Below are 25,466 nucleotides of genomic sequence, written 5' to 3'. Positions count from 1 at the left end.
TTGCAGCAGCACATTAAACTTTAATTGTAATTAAACTGACTGGAACTACCTGTGAATCAAATTGTTTTAATGCACAGCTTTTAGCCAATCAGAATCAGATATTCAGACAAACCATGGTATAAATAGATTTAATACAGTAACCATTCAACAAACCAAGCAACTAAAGGTAGTGTTAAGGAAAAAAAGAACACTTTTTGTGTTTGTTTCAATTTGCTGAAGTAAACAGTAGTGTTCCTATAGCTCAATGGGAGCTAGGAATACAGGATTCCCTGGGAATACATGATAGGTAAAAAAATTGATAGTCTGAATGCATTGAAAGTCACTTTGGATAAAAGCGTCTGCTAAATGCATAAATTTAATTTGATTTAATTTAAACTGTTCAGAACTTGAAGTCTAGTCTCTAGATTAAGATGAAGGTCCTTCCCAAACTGCATCTTCACTTCATGGAGCAGCTACCAAAAAAAGAAGAAAGAAAGAAAGAAAAATTCATTAAAACAATTTTGACTTTTTATTCATACAAAAAAAAATTGAAAATGCAGTGGAAATACTAAACTCAAAGGAAACAACACTAAAAACAAATACTCAGAAGTTGTGGAACCCGAAGAAATGGGAACATGTCCATGACCTCTCATGTTGATTTTGTCATTAAATCAACTCTTTTAAAAAGAGCGCACCTCATTAGATTTTTGATATGTTGGTGTAGTCAGGTTGTCTTTTACATAGTTCAGCATTTATCACAGTAATCTGCTCCTGAAAACTTAATTCATCTTCTCCAATATTTTCCAGGTTTAATATAATCTGAAAAAAGTAGTAAATAGCAAAATTCCTATTGTATATCTACAATCTCCTAGCATTAGCCTACTGGTCAATAACCAAGCAATTTTAAGACATTTTAGTGAAGAAGGATAAAACAGACAAACCTCCTGGGACTGGGTGGAAACCGGATTATCAGTACACAGGAGTACTGGAAAGTTTGCAGTCTTGCATCTTTTTGTTTGCTGAAATGAGCAAAAGACAGTTCATTTAAGTAAAAATATTTAGAAGTGACATAACATAACTGAAAATCAATTATCAGTAGTATTAAAGCATTCATTCACCCCCAAAAAAAATTCTGTCACCATTTACTTGTTTACCTTTGTTGTTCCAAACCCACATGACTTTTATTCATGGATGTCAAGAATAATAAAAAACTTGATTTGGCCATATATCTCATACTGCAGATTGTATGGCTGTTCTGTTCTGCTCTGTAGGGCTGTTCTTCATTACCATTTGAGTGTGTGGTCAAAAACTAGCTTAGAGCACTATATGCAGTTAAAAACTAAGCTTAGGATCCGAAAACACAAAATTTAACAGTTTGCAACAAGCACAACAAAACTTACTGATGTAAAGCAACTTGTGACACTGTTGCGGTTCAGGCTCTTTCGTGTTTTAGTGTAAATCCGCTGTAGAAACATTGACAACTTAATTACTAATGGATTTAAAGCTTATAAAAAGTAAATTACTTTTAAAAAAAATTATTTACCTGACTTACCACAACAATATTTCTGTCAGAACACCAATTTAAATCAGCAGACGGGGATCAATCTCTTCTCGACCGTTGGAATTCAAAAACGAAACGTTCACTGCACTCGCGAGACAACGTTGCGTGAACATGCTCCGCAAATGCAAACAAATTGTTTACTTTGTTAAATTAATGAAAATAATGAGTTTATCAATTCTTTTTGTTTATGTTTGGTGTTCAACAGATAAAAATTTTAATCCATAAAGCAAAACTGTTATTTGAGTCAGTTTGGGAATTCGGAGCGGGATCGCGAATCATTTGAGTCAGTTCGGGAGTTCGGAGCATGAATCATTTGAGTCAGTTTGGCAGTTCAGAGCATGAATCATTTGAGTCAGTTCGGGAGTTCGGAGCATGAACCATTTTAATCAGTTCGGGAGTTCGGAGCGGGTTCGCGAATCATTTGAGTCTGTTCTGGAGTTCGGAGCGGGATCGGGAATCATTTGAATCAGTTTGTGGATCACGAATCATTTGAGTCAGTTTGGGAGTTCGGAGCAGGATCGAATCATTTGAGTCAGTTCGGGAGTTCGGAGCGTGATTCATTTGAGTCAGTTTGGGAGTTCAAAGCGGGTTTGCAAATCATTTGAGTCAGTTTTCGAGTTCGGAGCGGGTTCACGGATCATTTGAATCAGTTCAGGAGTTCAAAGCAGGTTTGCGGATCATTTGAATCAGTTCGGGAGTTTAAAGCGGGTTCGCGGATCATTTGAATCAGTTCGAGAGTTCGTAGCAGGTTCGCGAATCATTTGAGTCAGTTCGGGAGTTCAGAGCGTGAATCATTTGAATCAGTTTGGGAGTTCAAAGCGGGTTCGCGGATTTGAATCAGTTTGGGAGTTCAAAGCGGGTTCGCGGATCATTTGAATCAGTTCGAGAGTTCGTAGCGGGTTCGCGAATCATTTGAGTCAGTTCGGGAGTTCGTAGCGGGTTCGCGAATCATTTGAGTCAGTTCGGGAGTTCGGAGCGGGTTCGCGAATCATTTTAGTCGGTTCGGAGATCGGAGCATGAATCATTTGAGTCAGTTTGGGAGTTCGGAATGGGTTCGCGAATCATTTGAGTCAGTTTGGGAGTTCGGAGCGTGAATCATTTTAATCAGTTTGGGAGCTCGGAGCGGGTTCGCGAATCATCTGAATCAGTTCGGGAGTTCAAAGCGGGTTCGCGAATCATTTGAGTCAGTTTGGGAGTTCGGAGCGTGAATCATTTGAGTCATTTCGGGAGTTCGGAGCAGGTTCGCGAATCATTTGAGTCAGTTTGGGGTTCGCGAATCATAGCTATATGGATAGGCATTTTTAACTAATTTAGTAGCTAGTTCTAATTACGTTTTCCAAGCGTGTTTAGGTTTGATATGTGAACTCCTATTTTTTGTTTTAATGATGTGCCTTTTAACAGTATCAGGTATAAAAAGCCGTGCCTAAAAAGTGCATGCATCTGGGCTAATGTAAAGTTACATGATGAAGTCATACTAGTGCAAAGTTACATGATGAAGTCATACTAGTGCGCGTGGCGTGTGTGCATTTTAAGTGCGTTCTTTCACTTTATTATTCGGTGTATTCAAATGCATTTATGAATGCATGTGAATGATCACAAAATTCATGATATGGGGGTTAGAAAATGTATATATTTATATCATTTTATGTAGTTAATCAATCACACGAAGAGTGCCATTTCAGTTTTTCTCCAAAAATCAGCATGATTAAAATGTGATATTAAGTTACTACAAACAATAATTTAATTATAAATACAAAATGTTGCAGAATAATGTAATATATGAATGAATAATTGCCTAAAGAACCTTTGTGCCAAAAGGGTTCTTTCTTGTCATTATAGAACCTTTTTTAGCATAAAAGGTTCTTTGGAGTTGAGTAAAGAACCCTGTGGTTCTATATAGAACCCCAATTAACCCTTTTTTCTAAGAGTGTAGTTTTATTTGCAGTGTTTTTTTTTTTTAGAAGAGCAGTTAATTCACACTTAGGCCTATATTTAATTACTTTTAATTGTATTATTGCTTTTAATGAAATGTTTTAAACTTTTTTGTTTTTTCTTTTTTAACAAAATCAATGGAGAAATGTCTTGCAATGAAAGCACTGATCCATTAATCCCACATTTCTAATGATCTCTTTTTATGTTCATTTAATTTAAAATATTTGCAATTTTGTGTGTTTCTGTTATTTTTAAATATGCCTATTTTGTTTAGATTTTTATTTCTATAAATGAATGAAAATGATAAATGTTGCCTTGGGAGTTAGCTAAAATTAAGTAGGTTTAAAGGGTTAGTTCACCCAAAAATGAAAATTAGGCTTTTACTCACCCTGAAGTCATCCTAGGTGAATATGACTTTCTTCTTTAAGACGAATCCAGTAGGAGTTACATAAAAAATTGTCTTTGATCGTTCAAGCTCGATCATTGCAGTCAATGAGTGTTGCATTCCTTCAGTCGAAAAGACGCTAAATAAAAAGTGCCCTTACATTAAAAAAAATTAATTAAATAAATAAAAAGTGACATTGCTCTGGTGGTGAACAAAGGCCTCCTGTAGCGAATTGATATGTTTTTATAAGAGAAAAACCCATATTCCAAATGTAATAATCACTTTAATCTATCTCGGGCTCACAGTTGTAAACAGAGCAGTTCTGGGGGAATGACGTAGAGGTCGGCTTGTGCATGCGCCGCTCAGATGTGACTCGACTGAAATGCAGCATAGAGATCAAAACAAAACACCAGTCACTAATTAGAAGTACAAAACGAGGATTTGTAAAGAAGAAAGTCGGAGGATTTTGATATAATCCAAGAGGAGACTGGTTTTCCTTTGCTAAAGTAAGGAAACTTTGCTTTTTTGCTCCTGTTAACAAACGTTGGTTTTCACGAGACTCACTCATTCCCCCGGAACTGCTTCTGTTTTATAACTGTGAGCGCAAGCTAGAATAAAGTGATTATAACGTTTTGAATACGGGTATTTTTTTTATATAAATGCATCGATTCACTACAGGAGGCATGTGAAACACTTTTTTTTTTAATTATGGAGGGACGCTTTTTATTTAACTTATTTTGGACTGAAGGAATGTAACACCCACTGACTGCAATGATGGTGTTTGAAAGATCAAAGCATTAGATTTACTGCATTAGGAGCCAGCCCTTAGCGATTGACATTTGAAAGTAAACTAACCAAAAGGACATCAGATCCATTACCTTTTTGATTTTTTTTAATTTTTTTTTTTTTTTTGCTCATTTGTTTACCAGAAAGTATTGATATATGGATTTGGAGATTACATGACATTTAGTGTTTCAAAGAAAGAGCACGAGACAGATTTCTACTTAGCACATGCAGTAAATCCACGAAATCTCTTGACATTAAATAAGCGAAGTTTGTAAATAAGGACACAAGCTGGCATTGAAATGAGTGCTCTGCATGAAAGGGAAACAGCTCTCAGTGGTAAACACAAGCACTGGCTGTTTTCGCCACACATCGTCTTCAGCCTTGATATGCAGCTGTGACAAATTTCAACAGAACAGAGGCCGTTTAAATTATTCACGTCCTTCTTGAGAACATGTTGAAATTCGAGGGCTATATTTGCATAGGACATTCAAAAAACATTTGATTTGGTCAGCATGCAGAAACCAGTAGAGAGAATTGAAGTATTCTGCAGTGCTGATGACAAATACGCTGAATGACAGCTGCATGGAGCTAGACGGCAATCGGCACAGATTTGAGTGCTATAATGATATTGTAATCAAGAAACGAGTTTGGGGAAAGTTCAATAATGCCAGGCTCATGTATATAGCCACTAAACCTGTAGAAACCGAAAACGTCAATACAAATGTTCAATCTGTTTTTGACTATATAGTGAGTCAGTGGGGCCAAAAACAGAACTCTTCTTTTGTGCTCCACAGAATACAGAAAGTCTTAGGTTTAGAATGAAAAAAAATATTTAAAATGCAGGTAATACTAAATGTCAGAATTTAGTATTAGAAATGAACTATTCATTTAATAGACTTCATTGTATCTACCATCAAGGCACTTTTAAAAGCAACTTGTCTCAGAGCACATTTCAAGACGTCAAAACATAACATCTGATGATCTGGAAAATATTTAAGTGAGCTAGTCAACTGAATATTTGAGAAGAATGTCTATTTCTAGGTAGAAATTTAATGAAATCAAAGGCAGTGAAGGATATATGATATCCTTGGATATTAGCATGAATTCAACGGTAAATTAAGTAAATTTAGTTTTATACAATAGTTCTTTCATGTCCTCAAATCTGATATTCGAGTGATAACAGCACTCCAACTATTTCATATTTGAGATTGTATCACTCCGCTTGCAGTATTTCTCACAGCGAGTGTCATGGCAGACAACCAAATCCACTACAGTTTATAAATAATACTAGTTTTGTGTCATGTAATGTAGCTTTAAGATTTTTTTGTTGTTGTCAATATGTGCTTTGTTAATAAAGATAAAGCCTATTTAAAAATTTGCTTCAATGTTTTTGGAGATTTTATTCCAAAAATAGTAATACTTAAATGACTCAGATAGTTTCTACCACAATAACATCACTTGATATGTAATGGGAATTACATAAATGTGGTGGAAATGTGCGTTACATTTCAGAAAAATAATAAATAAAATTAAATTTTCTCCTAATATACATGTTGGGCAGTGGGCACTGTAAAAGTCACGGGTCCAAAAGAACCAACTAAAGAGGTAGTTCACCCAAAATGAAAATGCCATCATCATTTACTCACCCCTCAAGTTGTTCCAAACCTGCATGAGTTTCTTTTGTCTAAGGAAGATATTTCGAAGAATGTGGTCCCCATTGACTTATTTTACTTATTTTACTTATATTACTTACGTAATATTTGTTTCCATACTTTGGAAGACAATGGGGAACAACAGCTGTTTGGTTACCAGCATTCTTCAAAATATCTTCTTTTGAGTTCAACAGAAGAAAGAAACTCCCCAGGGACCAGGTGTTTCACGTCACATGCGGCTCAAAGCACACCTTTCCTTCTCATCCACTGCAACTAAATAAGCTCTTAAAAAGCTGTTACTCTATGAACAACCTGCTTACAATACTTCCCGCAGCTGAGGGCCACAGAATGACTCTGTCAAGGTGAAAGAATGAGTTTCCACACAATGATTGGAGTGAACTGTTTCTCCCTCTTGTGAGCAGGAACAGCTGAAGTAGAACAATCTTCAAAGAGAAAGTGCAGAGAGGTAGTTGTAATTGTTATCAGTGTTGCTTCCTCTCTCTCTCTCTCTCTCTCTCTCTCTGTCTGTCTGTCTCTCCATCCTAAGACGATGGTACTCAGATGGGTCTTATCTGCATCACATGGTCTAATTGAGTTAACTAGATAGAAATCAAGCATTCTTTGCCTTCACAACAGCATGCCGGTGGAATACTGATGTCTTTTTCCCACTTGTTTCTTATTGATTTATTTATTTGAGTTTTTAAAGGCTTTAATATTTCCTCTTTAAGATTCTGTGGATGTTTCCAGAATTTTAAATCCCGGGAGGCGTCTGTGAGAGTCACAGAGAGGGCAGCTTTACTCTCCTGTAACAAGAGATGGAAAATAAGCCGCTGTGCGGGGGAAAGGTGTTTATGAAGTTTTAGGCTGCACTGCAAAGCGAAAGAGAGGCACTGTGGAGGAAGCCAGATCGAAGTGTCATTCGAACAAGATGACGGTGTGAGGCTGTATGAACACGGCTAATCTGATCTTTCTGGCCAGCTTCAAATTACAAAACGATGACTTCGCTGACAGCTGCTGGATGTACAGCAGGAGAATGAGCTCATGTCTGAGGTTTTACTGAAGACAAAGGTCAGAACAAAGATTTCTGATAAAGTACTGATAAAGTTTCTGATAAAGTAATTTCTGATACTACAGTAAATGCCTACACATCATTTAATGAATTTTTTATTGCAGGATGTTTTTTTTTTTAAAGAAATTTTTTTATTTGGAACTATTATTTTATTTTTATTTTTTAAATGTTTGTTTTAAAAATGCTTTTAGCATTAGCCATTTCTGACACTGTTCAACCCTGTTGTGCTCTGACATTTTCCTCTCAGATTTTTATATATGGTGTATAGATTTACATTTTACTAAGCACTCCCAACCCGTAATTGCAATATTGCAAGTTATCTATCGAACTAAGTATATAATTTCCAAATTTGCACTTAAAGGTTATTAACAATAAATAAATAAACTAATACAATTTGAAATAATTCTTTACTTGCATTTCTGCTCAACCCTGTTATGCGGTGGCATTTTCTCCTTAAAAAATTATTTAAATGTGATGGAATATTATTATGTATTAATTCATTTATATTATTTCCCTTGACAGGGCTGAACTAAAGAAGCATTTAAATGTTAGTAACAATACAAATAACACAAAAATGCAATTTGTGAGAAGATTCTTAATTTGTCTTTCATTTCAATCATGTTATACTCTGACATTTTCTCCTTAAAAAAATAAGGAAATGTTATGGAATATTATTCTATATTAATTGTGTGACTTACGTTTCACAAAACACACCAAAACAGAGAAATACTGCAGTTACCAATCAAATTATCAGTATATAATTCCCAAATTTACCGTGATGGGGTTAAACTCAAGTTCTCAAAGGTTGGTAACGATAAATAAATAAGCTTTTAGGTAGACGCATCATCAGTTTATTAGTATTTTTTATATTTTTAAAGGATCTGTGTCTTACGTGCTGGTTGGAATGACAATAAAGAGGCTGAAAAATGATTACAATGTCACACCTGTGAATTTTTTGGCAACTTTTTTTTTAATGAAGTGTACAGTTCAAAATAAATTTTTAAGAAAAAACACCAAATAATTGAAGTTTATGCCTACGATAATACAGAAAGTAAATGTCACCACATAAACACACTACAAATATACCTCCAGGTCCTTGTGCTTAAGGATGTGAAAAAAATCCTGCACTTAGGACATAAAAATTGGGCAGAATTTATGCATTTTTCTCTCCGGTTGTTCTGGTACTGATCCGACTGTTCTGACGGAGGACCTCTGCAGCTGGAAGCTCTTCTAGCTGGGTTTGGTCAGGAGCTGAGTGGAGAACTCATACAGATCTTTATTGATCTTCTTCAGGGTCTTCACCTCCTCCTCCAGTTCAGACACTCGAACTTTAGTGTTCTCCCCATCACCAAACACACTCTGACAGAGAACAGAGCCACACTTATCATCACATCGCTGTTTGACAGAGTTCCAACACTTTCAATCTCCAAGACTTCTACACGACCTTTCCAGTCGTTCACAATTACACATACGTATTCTTAAAGATTACTTTCTAGAAATTATTGGGACGGATATTCACTTGTATGTGAGGCACATACTTCAGAATTAATAGATTTAAACAAACATATTATTGTACAAATGTCTCAAATAATACTCTCAATCAACAAAAACTTGATATATATCATATTTCCATGACCTTTGTGACCGGAATGACCACAATTTATCTTACTCTATATATTGTTTTAGTCCTGTCAAATGATTAATCTCGATTAATCGCATCCAAAATAAAAGTTTTTGTTTACATAATATATGTGTGTGTACTGTGTATATTTATTATGTATATATAAATACACACACATGCACGTATATATTTAAGAAAAATATCCTACGTTTTTATATTAAATAAGTGTAAATATTTTAAAAATATATGCTGTAGGTGTGTTCATTCACATATACATAATAAATATACACAATACACACATATATTATGTAAACAACATTTTGGATGCTATTAATCGTGATTAATCATTTGAAAGCACTAAATATATTATGTTATGTTATGTTATATTATATTATATTGTGACTGGAGCAACCACAGCTCATTATATTAGTACAGCAGTTTGTCATACGCTTAGGTTGTAAAAGCATTACTATAAAAACAATGTGTTTGTTTTAAAGAACTTGGCAAAGAGAATATTATTTTCTGTGGTTATTGAAAAAAATGTCCCAGATGTCTAATGCGCTTAACTTGTACTGAACCCAGAATATTCCTTTAATCTAAAAGAGCTAAATCTCAAGCATATATAAATTAGAAGATGAGCTGTGTAAATGAGGAGGTGAGGTTATTTCATATAGAAAAAAAAACCCTGCACCTGCGGCTAAGAATTCAAGTTTCATCATATATTTTCGCTGAGGTCATCAAATCCCGTTTTAGAGCATCCTTAATCCATCGGAGGAAATATTGACATTCCCTTTGTGCTCGATTCCTCCCATGCAGGCAAACGGAGGGTGACAGCGATGCACATTTCCCCCAGATTAAGGGAGGGTATAAAAAATTCTCCTGCTCTCCAGTTATATTTATTTACATACTGTACATCTCCTGAATAAACACAGCGGGCTCTGAGCTCTCCTGCAGGATCCAACTCCCTTTTGAGTGAGTGAAACTAATCCACTTAATGGTCCTGCAAGAGCCGAACTCCCTTTAAAAGCGTCAGGAGGTCCATGAGGAAGAGGGAACAACCTCTATGGTGACCTGAACGCATTTGGAGGCGGATAACGGCAACAAACCCCAAAACACCCGTCGGTCCCTCCAGATGGACAGGATTGCTGGGACCATCTGGCCTCACTGTACTTTGACATTTTAAAGAGGCTAAAATAATGTATTTGGACAGAGTTATGAGGTACACAGCTTGTGCTTTGCCTGTATTTAATTCCCTGAACAACTGATGTTCAATAGGCCGAAATTATACAGACACCCCCTCTTAATTAAGGAAGCTCATAAAATTAAGAATACAACAATTTGGTCTCACATTTTCAGTAGGATTGGCTACTGAAGGCACTCCTCTACTCTAAAGGCTTGAGCTGAGAGAAGATCAACTCTTACAGTAGGCTTTATGTGTTAATCAGTTCAGCTTCAAGCCCAGTCTGATGGCGTTCTCCTTCGTTGGCTCTCAAATACACTTTCAACATCCCGAGGAGAGAGGCAGAACTCTGGGATAAGAGTGGCCCAGTGGAGCTCCTCTATCAGCGGTGTGAATCAGCGGAGCAAATCACTCTCCAAAGACATGCCTCCTCCAAAACACGTGAACGTGAGATGGAGTTGGTGGAGGGTTGTAGGCATCTGACTAAGCGATATGATTGGGCAAACATTTAATGAACCTACGGCTTCCATACATGATATGAATACATTTAAACCACTTAACTTGGTGATTGCTATCGGAATGTGAAGACAACCACCATAACAAAAAATGGTTTTGAACCAAATCACCTACCCTGCCTGGTTGGTTGCCTTAAATCCACATATTATTAGGGATGCACCAGCACATCAGACAATAATTTGTGACGACTGATAAAAGCAATGATATGCTTATATGGAAAAAGTCCATATTTTTCCCTTCAACAAACATTATATCTAATTCACCTACTGTCCAGTAATCACAAAGAGCTTTTTTCTTTGTTACAAGAGATAAACAGTGCATCTGAAATCGCTTACTGTCTGAATAGGTACTACATTTGAATTTGAACTTTAAGACAAAAAAAGTGCATTCTGTGTAGTATGAATTTGGGTAGTCTGAAGGAAATTCAGACGTACTACATCTACTATGTCAGTGGTTCCAAACCTTTTTCAACTCGCGTCCCAATAGGCAAGTATTCGATTTTGGACGCAGTGAAAGTCTCAATGCTCTAATTTTGACACCTTTATCACAAAATTCAAGCAATAAATGACCTTTTGTCACTCATATGTGTAGCATGACAGATTACTGTAGAGCCTTAGGAAAACGAGTCCCTTTCACATTACTACTAGTTATGGCACAAAATAAAAACTAATAAACTGCAGAGGATAATGGAAATATAAAGTAAAACTGAGGAAAGTATCCAGCGTACACTAGAGTTAGATTATTTATTGATAATTATTTATGTATGTTTGAAAAAATCAAGTTTGTATGAAAACGACCTTACGTGCAAATGAGTTGTACGCAAACATTTCAGTTTTTATTTGACTGCGATTATTACATCTGAACATAAATAGCAGTTGAATACAGTAGTTTGGTCTCTGTCATTAGATGAGAGATTTTTTTCCTTAAGAAAACCAAACTATCGTCATCAGTTTTCTGAATAATCGGTTATCGGTATAGGTAGAGAAATTTCGCATTGGATATCATAGCAAAGAACCTTAATTTGCTGAACATTTTCTTTAAACAATATTTGATTGCAATTCATATAAAAGGTTGAGTTATTTGCTTAAATTGGCAATTATGGGTTGATTACTCTGCCTGGATGAGCACTAGTCCACACTACTCATGACAAGTGCTCCATCTCCACTCTCTTCACGCTGATCATCTAAAAAATCAAAGCCAACAGGCTTCAAACCATCTCCGCCTTGCTAAAATTCAGCTCACAGTTACGACTGACTCACAACAGCAGCGGTGAACTTCCCCACTTACCTTGTCAGTGACAGCACACATCAGAGAGTAGAGCTCGTCTGCTTTCTCCAAATATGTCCCCTCCGGCTTCTGAGAGAGTGAAAAGACAAAGCAAATCACTTTAAACATTAACATAATAGCATGTTAAGCTACAATAATGATCGACTGTGCAAATAAGGTGTTTTTGTGTAGCATTTCCCTGAAGTGGCTGTGCCAAACGGTAGAGGGTCAATTACAGACAGGGTCTAATCATGGCTGTCTCCTGCAGGCTGATCACTGCTGACAGTGAATAAGTGTCTGGGGGATTGTGGACGGGATGACGTTGTTACAAGGGTCCAACGAGATTATTAAGGCTGACAATGAAAATCTCAGCAAGGTCAATCTCTTTTTAACAGCCCTTCCCAGATCCTGCCATCTTACTCTGCTGAGTTACGGACCATCAGTGCCCGTCTGTGGGAATTTACCATTCCTGCCTCGATGGATACAGTAGAGCTGCCGATTTCACAGAAAGAGGAGTAAAGCAGGTGCTGCTGCTCAGCATAGTAGTTTGATTGTGCTCATACAAACACCCACAGACACAAATCTACATAATTTCCTTAATGTGGAGGCCTTGGTTAAACTACTATTTAAGTATGTGTGCAGTACAAATTTTTTTTTTTTTTTTTTTTTTTAAAGAAATACTTCTAACCAATTAATAATATTAATACTATAAAGAAAGGACAAAATAAACTAATCAAAAGTGACAGTAAAGACATTAATAATGTTTAAAAATATATTTTTTTTTTTACCAATAATCTTGAAAAAATGAATCACAGTTTCCATAAAAATAGTAAGCAGCACAACTGCTTTTTAATCAAAATTGAGAACAAGTTTTATTAAAAGTAGGATACATAAAGTGCATATAAATGTGTAGAATTAGTTTTAGGAGTCTAATTTTCACTAGCACCATTTTCACCACAAAATGAATCTTACATTTTTTTGTCTGTGTTTTCAGCGCATAAGCATTTTTATTGTAATACAGAGAGAGCACATGTGCAAGGTTGCCAAGTCGGAAACATCAAGTAATCCACTGTACAAAGGATTTAAACTCTTGTAATCTGGCAACCGCCACCAGGAAAGATTGTGGAGGCTTGTTACCAATGCAAAATAACATGAATGACCAATTAAAATGAACTGTTTTCAGGATAAATAAACAGCTGGCAAATATCGCAGACGATTAAGCTTAATAAAAAATAGTTTCAGAATAAGTTATGAAAGCAGAGCAGTGGACCTCTGTAGCTCCGGCAGCAACCTTTAGCTCACCACCATGAGCTGCCTAATTCAGGGCCAAATAAGAGCTTTAATATCTTTATGCAAAGTTCAGGGCCATAACCCACTTTCCTCAAGCTCCACTCAGGATGGCAACAGGTCTGATGGAAACCCATCTTACCGCTGACCTCCATCTGAATAGAGTCAGTCAGGCTGTTAATAGACTTTCCCCTCGAGTCGCGATTATTTAGAGCGTTGAGCTGTTCAATTCAGGCCGGGTTTTGCCTTCCAAGTGAATAACAGAAACAATTCCATAAGAGAAATTAATTTTCTCAGAGCAGCTTTAATTTACATGCTGTGTGGAATGCCAGTCATGCTGAATATGTGATGTTGGGTGCAGCCTCTGGGTCACAGTTATTTCTGCTTCCTGGTAGAAGTATTAATGCACTTATCAAAACATTTGTTTTAGGTTCCCTCTCAATGTGCATAGGTGAAAGATGCATGTTTTCCAGATGTCATGTGCTCTCCCAGAGGCTGGAAGATTAGCCGCTCTGTAAATGAACTAAGAGGGAGGGGAGGAAGAGGAAAACGGCAGATATGCAGAAAGGAAAGAAAGATAACAAAAGTTTGGACCTAATCGTATCAACCGAATGCAGCTGTTACACCTTCTACAAGTGTCAGTGAAACTTAAAAACCTGCATTAAAGGAAAAGAACAACCACCTGAATATGCATTTGAGGATGGCTGGATATTCATGATGGATTTGTAATTATTTTGTGACCAATATTATTTATTTATTTATAAGATATATTTAGCAACATTTAGGTAGCTAAAGACAGAGCTCCGAGGCTGTTAATAAATGGTGCATTCATCATCAGGCCATCATCAACTTCTGTTTTAAATAATCATATTTAATAGCTCAATCACTTGTGAAAAATCGACATTTCCCATGATGCTAGCAGTGGGCGATATGTCACAGCAGAAAAAAAGAGCAGCATTCTTGGTTTGGTTCATGACTTTAATGCTTTAACAAATACTTTTTAAAATCACTTTGGGTAAAAAAAAACTTCCAGAACCAACAGTGCTGAAAAAGTGGGCGGGCACTAATGGAATCTATATTTCTTCATTAAATCAAGACAAGAAAGATTTTAAATATATAACAGAAGATATGTTATACACTACGATTGAAAAGTTTGGAAATAAAGAAACTGATACATTCAGTTGCTGATTTAAATTTTTGAAGCAAAAACATGTTTATGCTAATTTCTGTAAATAATTTCAAACTGCTTCAAGAAAACAAATAAGTTTCTGCATATAACTGCAAATGATCAATTATAAATGTTAAAATCTTCCTGTGCTTATTGAGTAAAAGTCAAGAAACACCCTTATTTACTTATACTTCGAAATGTGCATTTAAAGAACAAAACCACAGCAAGAATAATCCTTTAAAAAACTATTAAATAAGACGATATCAAAAAAAAAAACATAAAATGACTGAAAACATAGATAAATAATATATTATACACTATCAAATATTCTGGCTACATTATTCAGTCCTAACATACAGCAAGTTCTTAATGATGTCTGATTTATAGAAGCAGAGAATGTTATGCTTCCGCATCTTTTAAGACATTTATATGTAAATGAGCTCTGGCTTTGGCTAAACTTTTGCATGTGACCTTTTGTATTTCTCAGGGAAGGCCAAGTTGCTGCATACCAAATATGAATTGATAAGTAAATGTAACACTGTTGCTCTAAATGAGCAATTGTGACATCTCATAAACATTCACACCTCATCATATTTTCCATGATATGTGGCCTTTAAATCGCAAGCGGTGTTTCAGATGTTACCTGTGTGTCGGCTCCCAGTCTCAGACACATGCCTCCGGGGCCCGTGCCGTCACCCTGCTCGGAGGGGTTCAGGTGGCGACTGAACCGAGGCAGTGGGACGGATGGATGGCTGTCAGCAAGGAACATGTTGGCAGGTGCTGGTATGATAACAGCATTGGTCACGGGGCCTGTCAAAGAGACGAGATAGATTAAAATATCAGTTCTCTATGAAAACCCTAGCAGTTTAATATAGGTTTGTGAATATTGAAATCTTCAAAAACCATTTCCTCAATCAAAATAACTAATATAGCAATATAACTTCAACTTCAATGTTTTAAATAAAATGTAAATAATAATATCAGTGAAATGGTGCTCTACTGTTATTTAGCGTAAAATATATTTTTATGTAAAAGTGAACAACATACTCCAACCTGTACTTATTAAAATATAAAAAAGAAATATTTTTTTCTATTTTTTAATTATTTAATATTTCTTGCTGAAAAATGGGACAAACCTAGTGGTTTGAAGGATATTGGCAAGGATTGGTAACGCTTTAAAATGACACTTAATTAAGATCTTGTTATATCAACAATTTGTACAATGAATAACATGAATGAGAGTGTTTTCTGTAAATCATGTTAAAATGTACGAGTATGTCTTTTGCTACAAATAAATGAATTCAATCAAACAGGACACATAGTAAATAGCAATAATAACAATCTATTAAGAAATGAAGGATCATGTTACACTGAAGATTGAAGTAATGACTGCTTTCTATTGTAATATATTTTCAAATCTAATTTATTTGTGATGGCAGTCAAACTAATACAATTAGTATTAGTTTGACTGCCATCACAAATAAATTAAATAAAAATATTACTGTTTGTACAGTCTTGGTGAACAAGAGAGACTTCAAAAAACACATATTGTGTGTGTGTGTGTGTGTGTGTGTGTGTGTGTGTGTGTGTGTGTGCGCTAAAACCAGAAAATCTCAAGGTTCTTTTCACTTCAGTTTTCTCCCCTGCTGAGTGGAATTGGATTGGAAGCGGAGGAGATAAAACCAGCAGATAATCTTTTACAACTCTGCACTCTGAGGCACTGAAGAGCTCTTCACTTCCCGCTTACAATGTTGGACATTTTTATTTGCCCATTACTGTCAGTGTACACACCAACACCAATCACAACAGCATCTATGTGTCTGAAACCTGTCTTTCACACTGACCGAAACACACTGGCAGGAGAGAGTTTGACGCAGTGTCTACACACTCTCAGGAATAGAAGAGCGTTCCTGCAGTTCACCTGAGATTAATTAACAGCATCCAGGTCCAACTGAGCTTTTGGCATCTGCTGTTTGTTCTCCTCTATAAAAGGGCTAAACACAAATCATCTGTACCAGTGAGATATATTAGCTCAGGTACTAAATATCACCCTGAAGCAGACTGATGGATCAAAACAAAAGATTGTAAAGACAAGACAATCATGTTCTTCAGCATGATTTGAGAAAGTTCTAAAAAGCATGTTGTGCTTCACTGAAAGCAGGAACTTTGGTACAAAGGAATTTTGATACATTTGATAATAATATATAGTAAATATATTACACACTACTGTTCAAATGTTTAAAAGTTTAGAAACAAAAAAAAACATAACATTTATTCAGCCAGAATCATAGCCCATGGTGTTAATGTTTTCTAAGGTTTTAATTATCAGAATTAAATTCAGTCAAAAAAAAAAGTTCAAATAAAATATGAACAATCCAAAACAGAAGCATTTTTTCAAAGATCTGTTGGCCCCAGTATATATTAACATTATATCAAACCCACATGGTAGGTATACATAAAAAATGACCAATATATTTAATAAACAAGCTAAATATATTATATTAAATATATACAAACAAATATATTTCATAGAAAAATCCTGAAACTATTTCCATGAATTGCAGGTCTGCATTCAATTCTGACACAGATTTTCAAAATGTTCACAGACTTATGGACCTAATTCTGAGAAAACAGGATGTATGCAAATATACCTTATTTAAATGCTGCAAACAGTACATTGGTCACATATAAAAAAAATCTTAGGGCACTAGTATTTTCACCAGCAAAAAATGGTTTAAAGTCAGTTATTTCTCTGTTTTGCTGTAGTGTGTCAGTAGGAAATATCGGTTTACATTTCCAAACATTATTTTTGCCATTAAATGTAATAATCCAGTCAGATTTTTGTTTGCACAAGGAATCTGACAACAGCCAGTGCTCCACACAGAGATCTGATCATCATTAGTCTATCTGAAATAATATGAAGAAACAGAACAAACTGAAACAGACTCAATCCAGAAGAACTGTAGCAACGTCTTTAAGACACTTCAAGAAACCTGCAAAGCTACAGTACTGTGCAAAGTTTTACGCACTTGTGTAAAAAACTGAGGATGCCTTCGAAAATAATGCCGTAAATAGATTTGATTAATTAACTTCTATTAACTTCACTAAATTAAATCAACATTTGGTGTGACCACACTATGCATAAAAAAAAAGCTTTTGTCCTAGGTGCACTTGCACATTGTTTTTCACGTAGCTTTGCAGGTAGGTTTCTTGAAGTGTCTTGGAGACATTGCCACAATTCTTCTGGATTAAGCAAACATAATTAAGGTAAGTATCCACACTTCTAAGATGCTGTGGAGTAACTGTTTTCAACAGCACAATTTTGTCCTGTCATCCTGATATCCTCTAAAGATTAATCATTGCATAATTTCACAGAAAGAGACAGAGTGAGGAGATCTATCACACAGAAGAGTCTGTTGGCAGATTAGATTAGACTCATAAACTGTGTTGGCGTTTGATAGAAAAATAAAAAAATGAGCTCCATCACTCACGGACTGAGTCATTCCAAACGCTGATGACATCAAAAGTTGAAACTGGCCACACAGGAAGCATCTCGCCAGGTTGGAATTGTTTGTTAAGGGGTTTTCAGTTCCCCTGGCACAAGTCGCAGGACATCATTAGATTAAAATAAGATAATAATCATAATAAAAAAATTTAAATTCATGAGTGTGTGCTCATGTGGTCTAATTAAAAGTGCAATAGCTGAGCTGCACGAGAACAGATATGGAGATCAACATCAGGCTGCGTTCAAATCGCCATTTTTGTTTTGAAGCCATTAAAGAAAGCGACTTGACTCCCCCGTTTCCTCTGAAGCCTTTCGACTCAGAATTGTTGATTTATTGAGGCCAGTCAAATGAACACAAAGCCACTTTTGCAATGGGAGCTTCCGAAGCGGCCCTGCACTTTCCGCGAAAAGAAAAGACGGTGATAAATAGGTTTTTTGCAGAGCAGCGGCTCAGTGAACTGTGTCTACATTAATCCCTGTTTCTGAACGATGCCAAAACAATTATGATAAAACAGGTAAGCAGTGATGCAGCAGCTGGTCTCTCGGCAGTGCGGACTTGGCGGGAAAAACATGCCGCTCCTCTCCAAAGGCAATTAAATTATATGGGTCTTTTCATCAATTCAACCTGGATCAGAGCTGTTATGAAAGGATCCAGAGCCCACAAGCCCTCTTTCAGGACTACAATACCACCATCTTGCTTGTGGAACTAATGTGTCCACTAACTAGGCCCAGATGGAAACTGCTGACTTTTTTATATTTTGTGCACATTATTTATGGAGAAGTCTGTGGAATTATGTGCATTAGATTTAAATAAGAAAAAATGTGTTGCATGGTGCATGCTGCAATGATGCTCTTTGATGTGCTGTGACAAGTGTAAAGGCCTCGTTCATTTGAGGAGGTATGTGTGCAGTCAGCTGAGGCTCACACTGCGTGGCCAGGCAATAGGAGCGCAAGTGAACACCCCATCCTCTTTATTACCAGTTTTAATGCAAAATATACATGAATAAACATCGCACCCCTCATGTAATCGTTTAATTACTGTCTCAACCACAAAGGACGTCATTAAAACCACTTAAACAAAATGTCATGTAGCATTTTATTTACCTCAGACAAGTCATCACTGTCTACTGCTCGTATTTGATAGAGATTAAATCTAATGAAAAGCATTTTGATAAATATAAGACTACACTTCATTATATTAACTTTAGTGGTCTAAATTATTTAATGTATGTGTTTAAATTAGGGCTGTCTATCGATTAAAATATTTAATCGCGATTAATTGCATGATTGTCATGAGTTAACTCGTGACTAATCGCAACTTAAACACACGTTATGTTATAAATGTACCGTACCTTAAATTTATACTTTTTCTTTCTTTTTTTTAACTCTAATCAACATAGGCATGGACAAATATAGATGCTTTATGCAAATGTACATTTGTTATTAGTAACAGCACATTAAGTTGGCAACACAGCATCTCCATTTCTCCAACTATGGTCTACGCAACGGGTCAAACAGAAAATGTGCGCTGCGTTAATCGCATGTTAATAAAAAAAAATTTACTATACACAACTAATCGCACAACATCAATAACAATTTCATTCATTAAAAACTGTGCATTAAATGTGTTAATTTAATTACAATTATATTTTTCATAATTAATTGCACAAGATTAAACAAAAAATGTGTACACATAAAATTAAAAATACAAATGGTAGCTTTTTCACTTATAGACCCCATTGCACGCGTAACAAATTACATTAGTTAATGGTGACCCATAACATTTATCTAAATCAATGAATGTAATAACTTAAAAGGGACTGGGATGTTTATAACTTCATGAAAGATGGCATTCAAACTGAATGAAAATCTGTGGGTGCAGATTCCACGTCAGTCTGCTAATAAGTACATAACAAATGAATGCAATGAATTTCAATAGCCTAAAGAATCTCTCAGAAGGTGCACATGTGAAGAAATGAGTTTGATGGCATGACAGCAGTCATCTCAAGTTTAATAATGACAAATATTTCAAATCAAGTAAATCCCCCTTGAAAGACCCCTGTGAAAACGTTTGGCATATTTTCAACACAGTGAAGCTCCATGATTGTTCGGTTTTTCATATTTTCAGGAACACACAAGAATATTTCATTCAGATGGGATTTGGGAAATGATTGATTCCCTTCAAATTTTAATTACTCATTTGTTCGAGACTTTGATTTATATTTGCATCTCTTGAGTGTTTGAGTAATCAAAAGGGGAAACTATGACCTCCAAAAGCTTTTTTGAGTGACTGTACAACTAAAACAAAAATCACAGATACCCCACAATCAAATAAAGATTACAGTATGTGTGTGTTTGGCACATTTATGCACCTACACAGAGAGAAAGTCATGATCTAAAGATGAAATGAATGATTGTCAGCTTGAGATTTTGCTGGGAAGTTCAATTAACACACAAATAATATTTCAAAATAACAATACTACAGATGAAAAAGATGGTTTGGTGCAACCCACGTCTTGTGTCACGCTGTATTATGTTCAATGACACTTCATTAATCAAGGCTAAAAGATAACATACTTGCAGGAGACATTTCAAATCAAGCAGCGACTAACAGGGTGAACCGGGCTGATACCTATTATTTTTGGTGGTGTATGCGGGAGGCATAACATGAATGTTAATGAGGGTTTTAAGACCTCCTGTAGTAAAATTAAGGACGCCTGCGGGTGGATTTACAGCACTCAAACATGGAAATGTTGAGGGAACCCCCCCTCATCATATATTCCCTTGGCACAACTCCAGTTTGCTTGCTGAAATTCATCAAAATAATTTTATTTGACACAGAGAAATGTAAAAGCTGAACTGTACTTAGAGGGATAGTTCACCCAAAAAATGAAAACTCACTTTATTTTTCATCTACTCACCCTCAGTTGAATATAATAGTTTAGTCTTGTTAATTTTACCCTCTAATATTATAGTAATGTACCAAATAAGAAGCGTCCCTGCATAGTTACAGCATTAGCTGGGAGAGCTAATGATTTTTTTCACGTAAGAAAAATAAATTATCGGTATCGGCAGATTTCATTCTGAATAATCGGTAGTGGCAGAAAAAATGTAGTATCGGTGTATATATACAGTATTAGTTGCTCTTACCATAAAATGAAAAGAAAAATAGACTTATTGTAATTAAAAAAGGTTTATTGTAATTTAAAATGTTTAATTCAGTATTTATTTCATTTTTCTCTTAATTTTTGTATAGTTTTCTTTTGTTTATAATCTATTATTGTTATTTTAGAATATTTTAAAATCATTGAATATTTTAAGTAAATGTAAAGTTAATACACTGAAATTCAAAAATGTCGAACAATGTTACATTTCTCAGCACAGTGATGTGTTTGTCTTTATGTTCCACGTTTTTCAATACAACACATACCCAAAACTTAAAAATAATCCCCCAAAAATTTAAGTTTTAGTTTAGTTTTCAGAATTTTTTTTTTTCAATTAAACAAAAATCTATTTTTATTGATAATAATAATAATGCATGAAAATCTCCATAAAGTATCCTACTATAAGTGACTCATATGTTTTAATATAGTAAATATTATAAAGATGCGGCACAACGAGCAGCACCGCAGCAGAGCTCTGAACACATGAATTGATTCAGCCCCATTTACGAGGCATTTTGTGAATTATACACACCACTGAAGATATGATGGCAACGTCTGCTGATGGCCTTGTAATAATGCACTGCATTATGTTACTAGCCATTCAGCCATGCAGTCTGTTCATTCTCATCTACAGCTTTTAAGAAAAACACCTTGAAGCAGGTTGGCTGAACAAAGCGTGACAAGGCTTCATGAAAGTAATGCCATAAATGTCTGTCACAGGGAAAGAACCAGACTGGAAGTGACATTTCTAAGATTTTTCGAAGTTTGTCATTCAGCGAAATGAGAGAGAAATATACCACTTCTACAAAAGCGGAAACATTTTTATAACATTTTAAACCCCATAAAATGCCAGCTGGTGAAGAGCAGGCAACCTCCACAAAACTGCTTACGGTCTCTAGATTTGAAGAATCAAGATAAATGTGCCCATTTCTGTTTGTTTCGTTTTTGCTTCATTTTTTTATTTTTATTTTTTGCATTGACAAGGGAGTTCATTAATGCAGTGGTTTCTAACCCTGGTCCTGGAGGCACCCCACCAATGCACATTTTGCATGTCTCCTTTCTCTGACACACCAATTTTATGTCTTGGAGTCTCTACTAATGAGCTGATGACCTGAATCAGGTGTGTTTGATTAAGATACACGCAAAACTTGCAGTGTTGGAGTGCCTCCAGGACCAGGGAGTTTTGGTGTGCTAATAAATGCTCTGCTAAGTGAAATAAAGTATTTGGAAAACAAATAGCTAATGAATAATCATAAACTCAGGAGAAGTAGAGAGAAATCAGCTCCAAATAAGAATAAATACACACTTATCGCAACTTTTAGGCAAGTCGGTACTTATTTTTTTACAATCTTTTCTTTTTTGTAACTACATTAGTTAACATGAACAATACTACAGCATTTATTAATCTTAGTCAATTTCAACATTTGGTTATACTTAAAATCAAGCTCATCTTTTAAAGGGATAGTTCACCCAAAAATGAAAACTCAAGTTTTTCCAAACCTGCATGAATTTATTCTGTGGCACACAAAAGAAAGAAATATTTTTAAGAATGTGGGTAACCAAACTGGCCTCCATTGACTTTCATAGTATTTCTTTCATATTTGGGGACCAGCAGCTATTTGGTTACCCACATTCTTCAAAAGATATTTTGTGTGTGTGTGTTTAACAGAAGAAAAAAAAACTCATACAGGTTTGGAACAACTTGAGAGGGGAAAAAGTGAAAAAGACAGACTTTTCATATTTGGGTGAACTATCCCTTTAACATTTGTTAATGCACTATGAACTAAACGAAACAATAAATAATTAAATAAATGCTGTAAAAATGATATTGTTCAATGTGAGTTAAACTAATGTTAGCAAATGAGACCCAACTATAAAGTGCTATCATAAAATAGTCAAGTTAAAGCTATGCATCAGTATCATGTCTTCAGCTAAGCAACATGCTAACACTAAACTTCACTGAATTAAATGTGATGTGCTTCGCCTGAGCAACATAATTTGTTCTAAATCGTTCACTTAATTTCTTTGTCAGTTAGATGCCGTGTTAAAAGGCAGCTCAGTAGGTTTCGGAGCAATAAACACTCCCAAATTAAACTCCACTGAGTCATGAAATGTAGTTTGTGTGCTGCGTACTTAAGCAAAAGTATTATTCTTTGTTGTGTGCAATCAGGGCCAGCTAATTATCTCCCACTCAATCATGGCAATTGATTCACGGGATACTGGCTCCACTCCTAGAATTACACTAATGGTGCAGGCTACTCTGACACACGGTCATAAACTTTGTGTTCCGACTTCGCGGGTCACATAACGTGGCGCTTGGGAGTGATGGGGAAAAGCGCAAAGAGGTGGGTAACATGCATACTCTGCCAGTGCACTGCAGAGACTCCTGGCATGATGACATCCCAGAGGGAATGGGGCGGAATGGATGTCAAATTTGTGGCCGTAATTCTGCCAAATGTCCAAGAGGCTTCCTTCCCAAAGGCTTTGAGCTTTTTCTTTAATCTTGCTTTTGGACCTTGATTTGAATGGTGCTTTTTACAACACATTTCCATTACTACTATAGAAGCTCTTTGTCATGACTCCTTAAAATCTCCCAGGGAAAATAGGAGCACTTTTCATGTTAGAAGTAGGGAAATAACACCCAAGGAAAGGCAAAAAGCCTAGTGATGAAATAAAACAAATACAATAATACAATGTTAACAGAAAACAAAACCAAGAACAAAAGTTACATTTATTAATAAATTAATCACATTTATTTAATAATCAGCATTTAAATAAAAACTGTGTTGCATATAAGCTATCAAGTTGAAATATATGTTTACATACATTGCTACAACCGTTCTCTCTAGTTTAAATCCGATTGGCTGGGTGCCGTTTCCAGCAATGCGATATTGTACTGATAACAGCATTCCAAACGTTTCACCGTTTGTATCAGTCTGTTTGCGGTATTTCTCATAGCCTGTCATGGCTGACACTCAGACCCACTTTAATTTTATATAAATAGAACTGTTTTTGTGTCACAGAATTTAGTTTTAAGAGTTTTTAGGTGAGAATTTATTTGTTTAGACTTCAAATATGCGGTTTGTTAATAAAGATAATGTCTATTTGAAAATTTGCTTGTTGATGTTTTCGGAGATGTGAGCTTTTAATAGAATAAAGCAATAAGTTTTCAAAGAAGCAACTCAACGTTCCTTTTTACTAGTTCTAAATTCGCTTTCGAATAAGAAACATAGGCCTGGGCTCAGCTTGAGATTTGAATCTGTGGCAAATGGAAATAGTTCTGTAAAAAAGAAGGTTTTTAAAGGCATTCCGTTGTTCTTGCTTTTTTATAAAAAAAAAAAAAAAAAAAAACTTCTGGACTACAACATACCCTAGATATTGTTTGAAAGTGTTTTGATTCTTTATTGTTCACACTTTACATTAGGGTTTCATTCATTTATATTAGTTAATTCATTAGTTAACAAACTGCCAATGAAAAACTTCTGAATATTTACTGATCTTAGGTATTCCAATATTTAATAACACATTGATAAAATCGAAAGTTGCAGCTGTGTTATTTAATGAGCTGACATGAACTAAGACTTGTATTTTTTAACAAAGATTAATAACTTCTGTAGCAATTGTAGCTATTGCTCATTGTGAACGTTAATGCATTAACTAAGGTTAACTAATGAGGTCTTATTGTAAACTAATACCTATTGGTCTTTAAAGTTCTTCTGCACTTTAATCTGTGTAAAACGTTTAACTATAATTTTTTTCTGGATTGTTTTATTGTATTTAAATATTGAGTTATTTTTGTTATAAGAAAATGTTATTAAACCTGTTATACTGTATTATGGCTACTTTTTGAAACTAAATTTCAATATTGTGATAATACCGTATACCATGATAAAAGCATCAGCAATTAATCGCAACATGAAAATTTGATAATGGCATATCCCTAAGTAGTAGTAATATAATAAAATAATTTCTCAGGGTTTCTGCTGGTTTTATGAAGATAAATATAAAATGTTTTAAATCAAGTAAAGAAAATTTAAGGAATAAATTGAAAGGAACATAATACATCAATTTATAAATGTAAATATCTAGAGACCTCAATGAGTTGTATTTGTAAAAAAAAAAAAAAACATTTCCATTACTTTTTATTCATTCATCTATTCATTAATTTAAAAAACAGTTAAAGGTTTCAATGCCTCTGCTCCAAACAACTGGAGTTTAATAATATTTACAGATCACACTGGAGATAATTTTTTGCTTTTTATCAGTGTTTTTGTCTTGTTTTCCAATGCAAATGTCTACTCTTAAATCAAAACATATTTATTTGAGAAGCAAAATGACGACAAATGTTGTTTACTGTGAAATAGATCAAAATGAAATGAATTGATGCATGAAACA

At 35.2% G+C, this 25,466-nt stretch overlaps 1 protein-coding gene and 1 long non-coding RNA gene across 2 annotated transcripts in view; both read right to left on the bottom strand.

Moving 5' to 3' along the window:
• Positions 1-341: 341 nt before the first annotated feature.
• LOC132126847 (uncharacterized) lies at positions 342-1,610 on the bottom strand. Its single transcript, XR_009427460.1, has 4 exons — positions 1,532-1,610; positions 1,380-1,442; positions 921-998; positions 342-798 (listed from the first exon to the last, which is right to left on the bottom strand). It is a non-coding gene; the product is annotated as an uncharacterized LOC132126847 (long non-coding RNA).
• A 6,704-nt stretch (positions 1,611-8,314) lies between these two features.
• wdr18 (WD repeat domain 18) overlaps positions 8,315-25,466 on the bottom strand; it is a 60,902-nt gene continuing 43,750 nt past the window's right edge. The window contains exons 8-10 of the mRNA XM_059537676.1: positions 15,046-15,212; positions 11,969-12,037; positions 8,315-8,723 (exon numbers count right to left, since the gene is read on the bottom strand). Of these exons, the coding sequence (XP_059393659.1) occupies positions 8,595-8,723; positions 11,969-12,037; positions 15,046-15,212 (365 nt within the window). The 3' untranslated portion in view covers positions 8,315-8,594. The remainder of the gene's footprint in view (positions 8,724-11,968; positions 12,038-15,045; positions 15,213-25,466) is intronic.

The sequence above is a fragment of the Carassius carassius genome, chromosome 44 (genome assembly GCF_963082965.1).
Source record: "Carassius carassius chromosome 44, fCarCar2.1, whole genome shotgun sequence".
In the NCBI taxonomy this organism is placed as follows: domain Eukaryota; kingdom Metazoa; phylum Chordata; class Actinopteri; order Cypriniformes; family Cyprinidae; genus Carassius; species Carassius carassius.
Note: the sequence above shows the minus strand (reverse complement) of the source record. Positions and strands in the feature narration are given on the sequence as shown.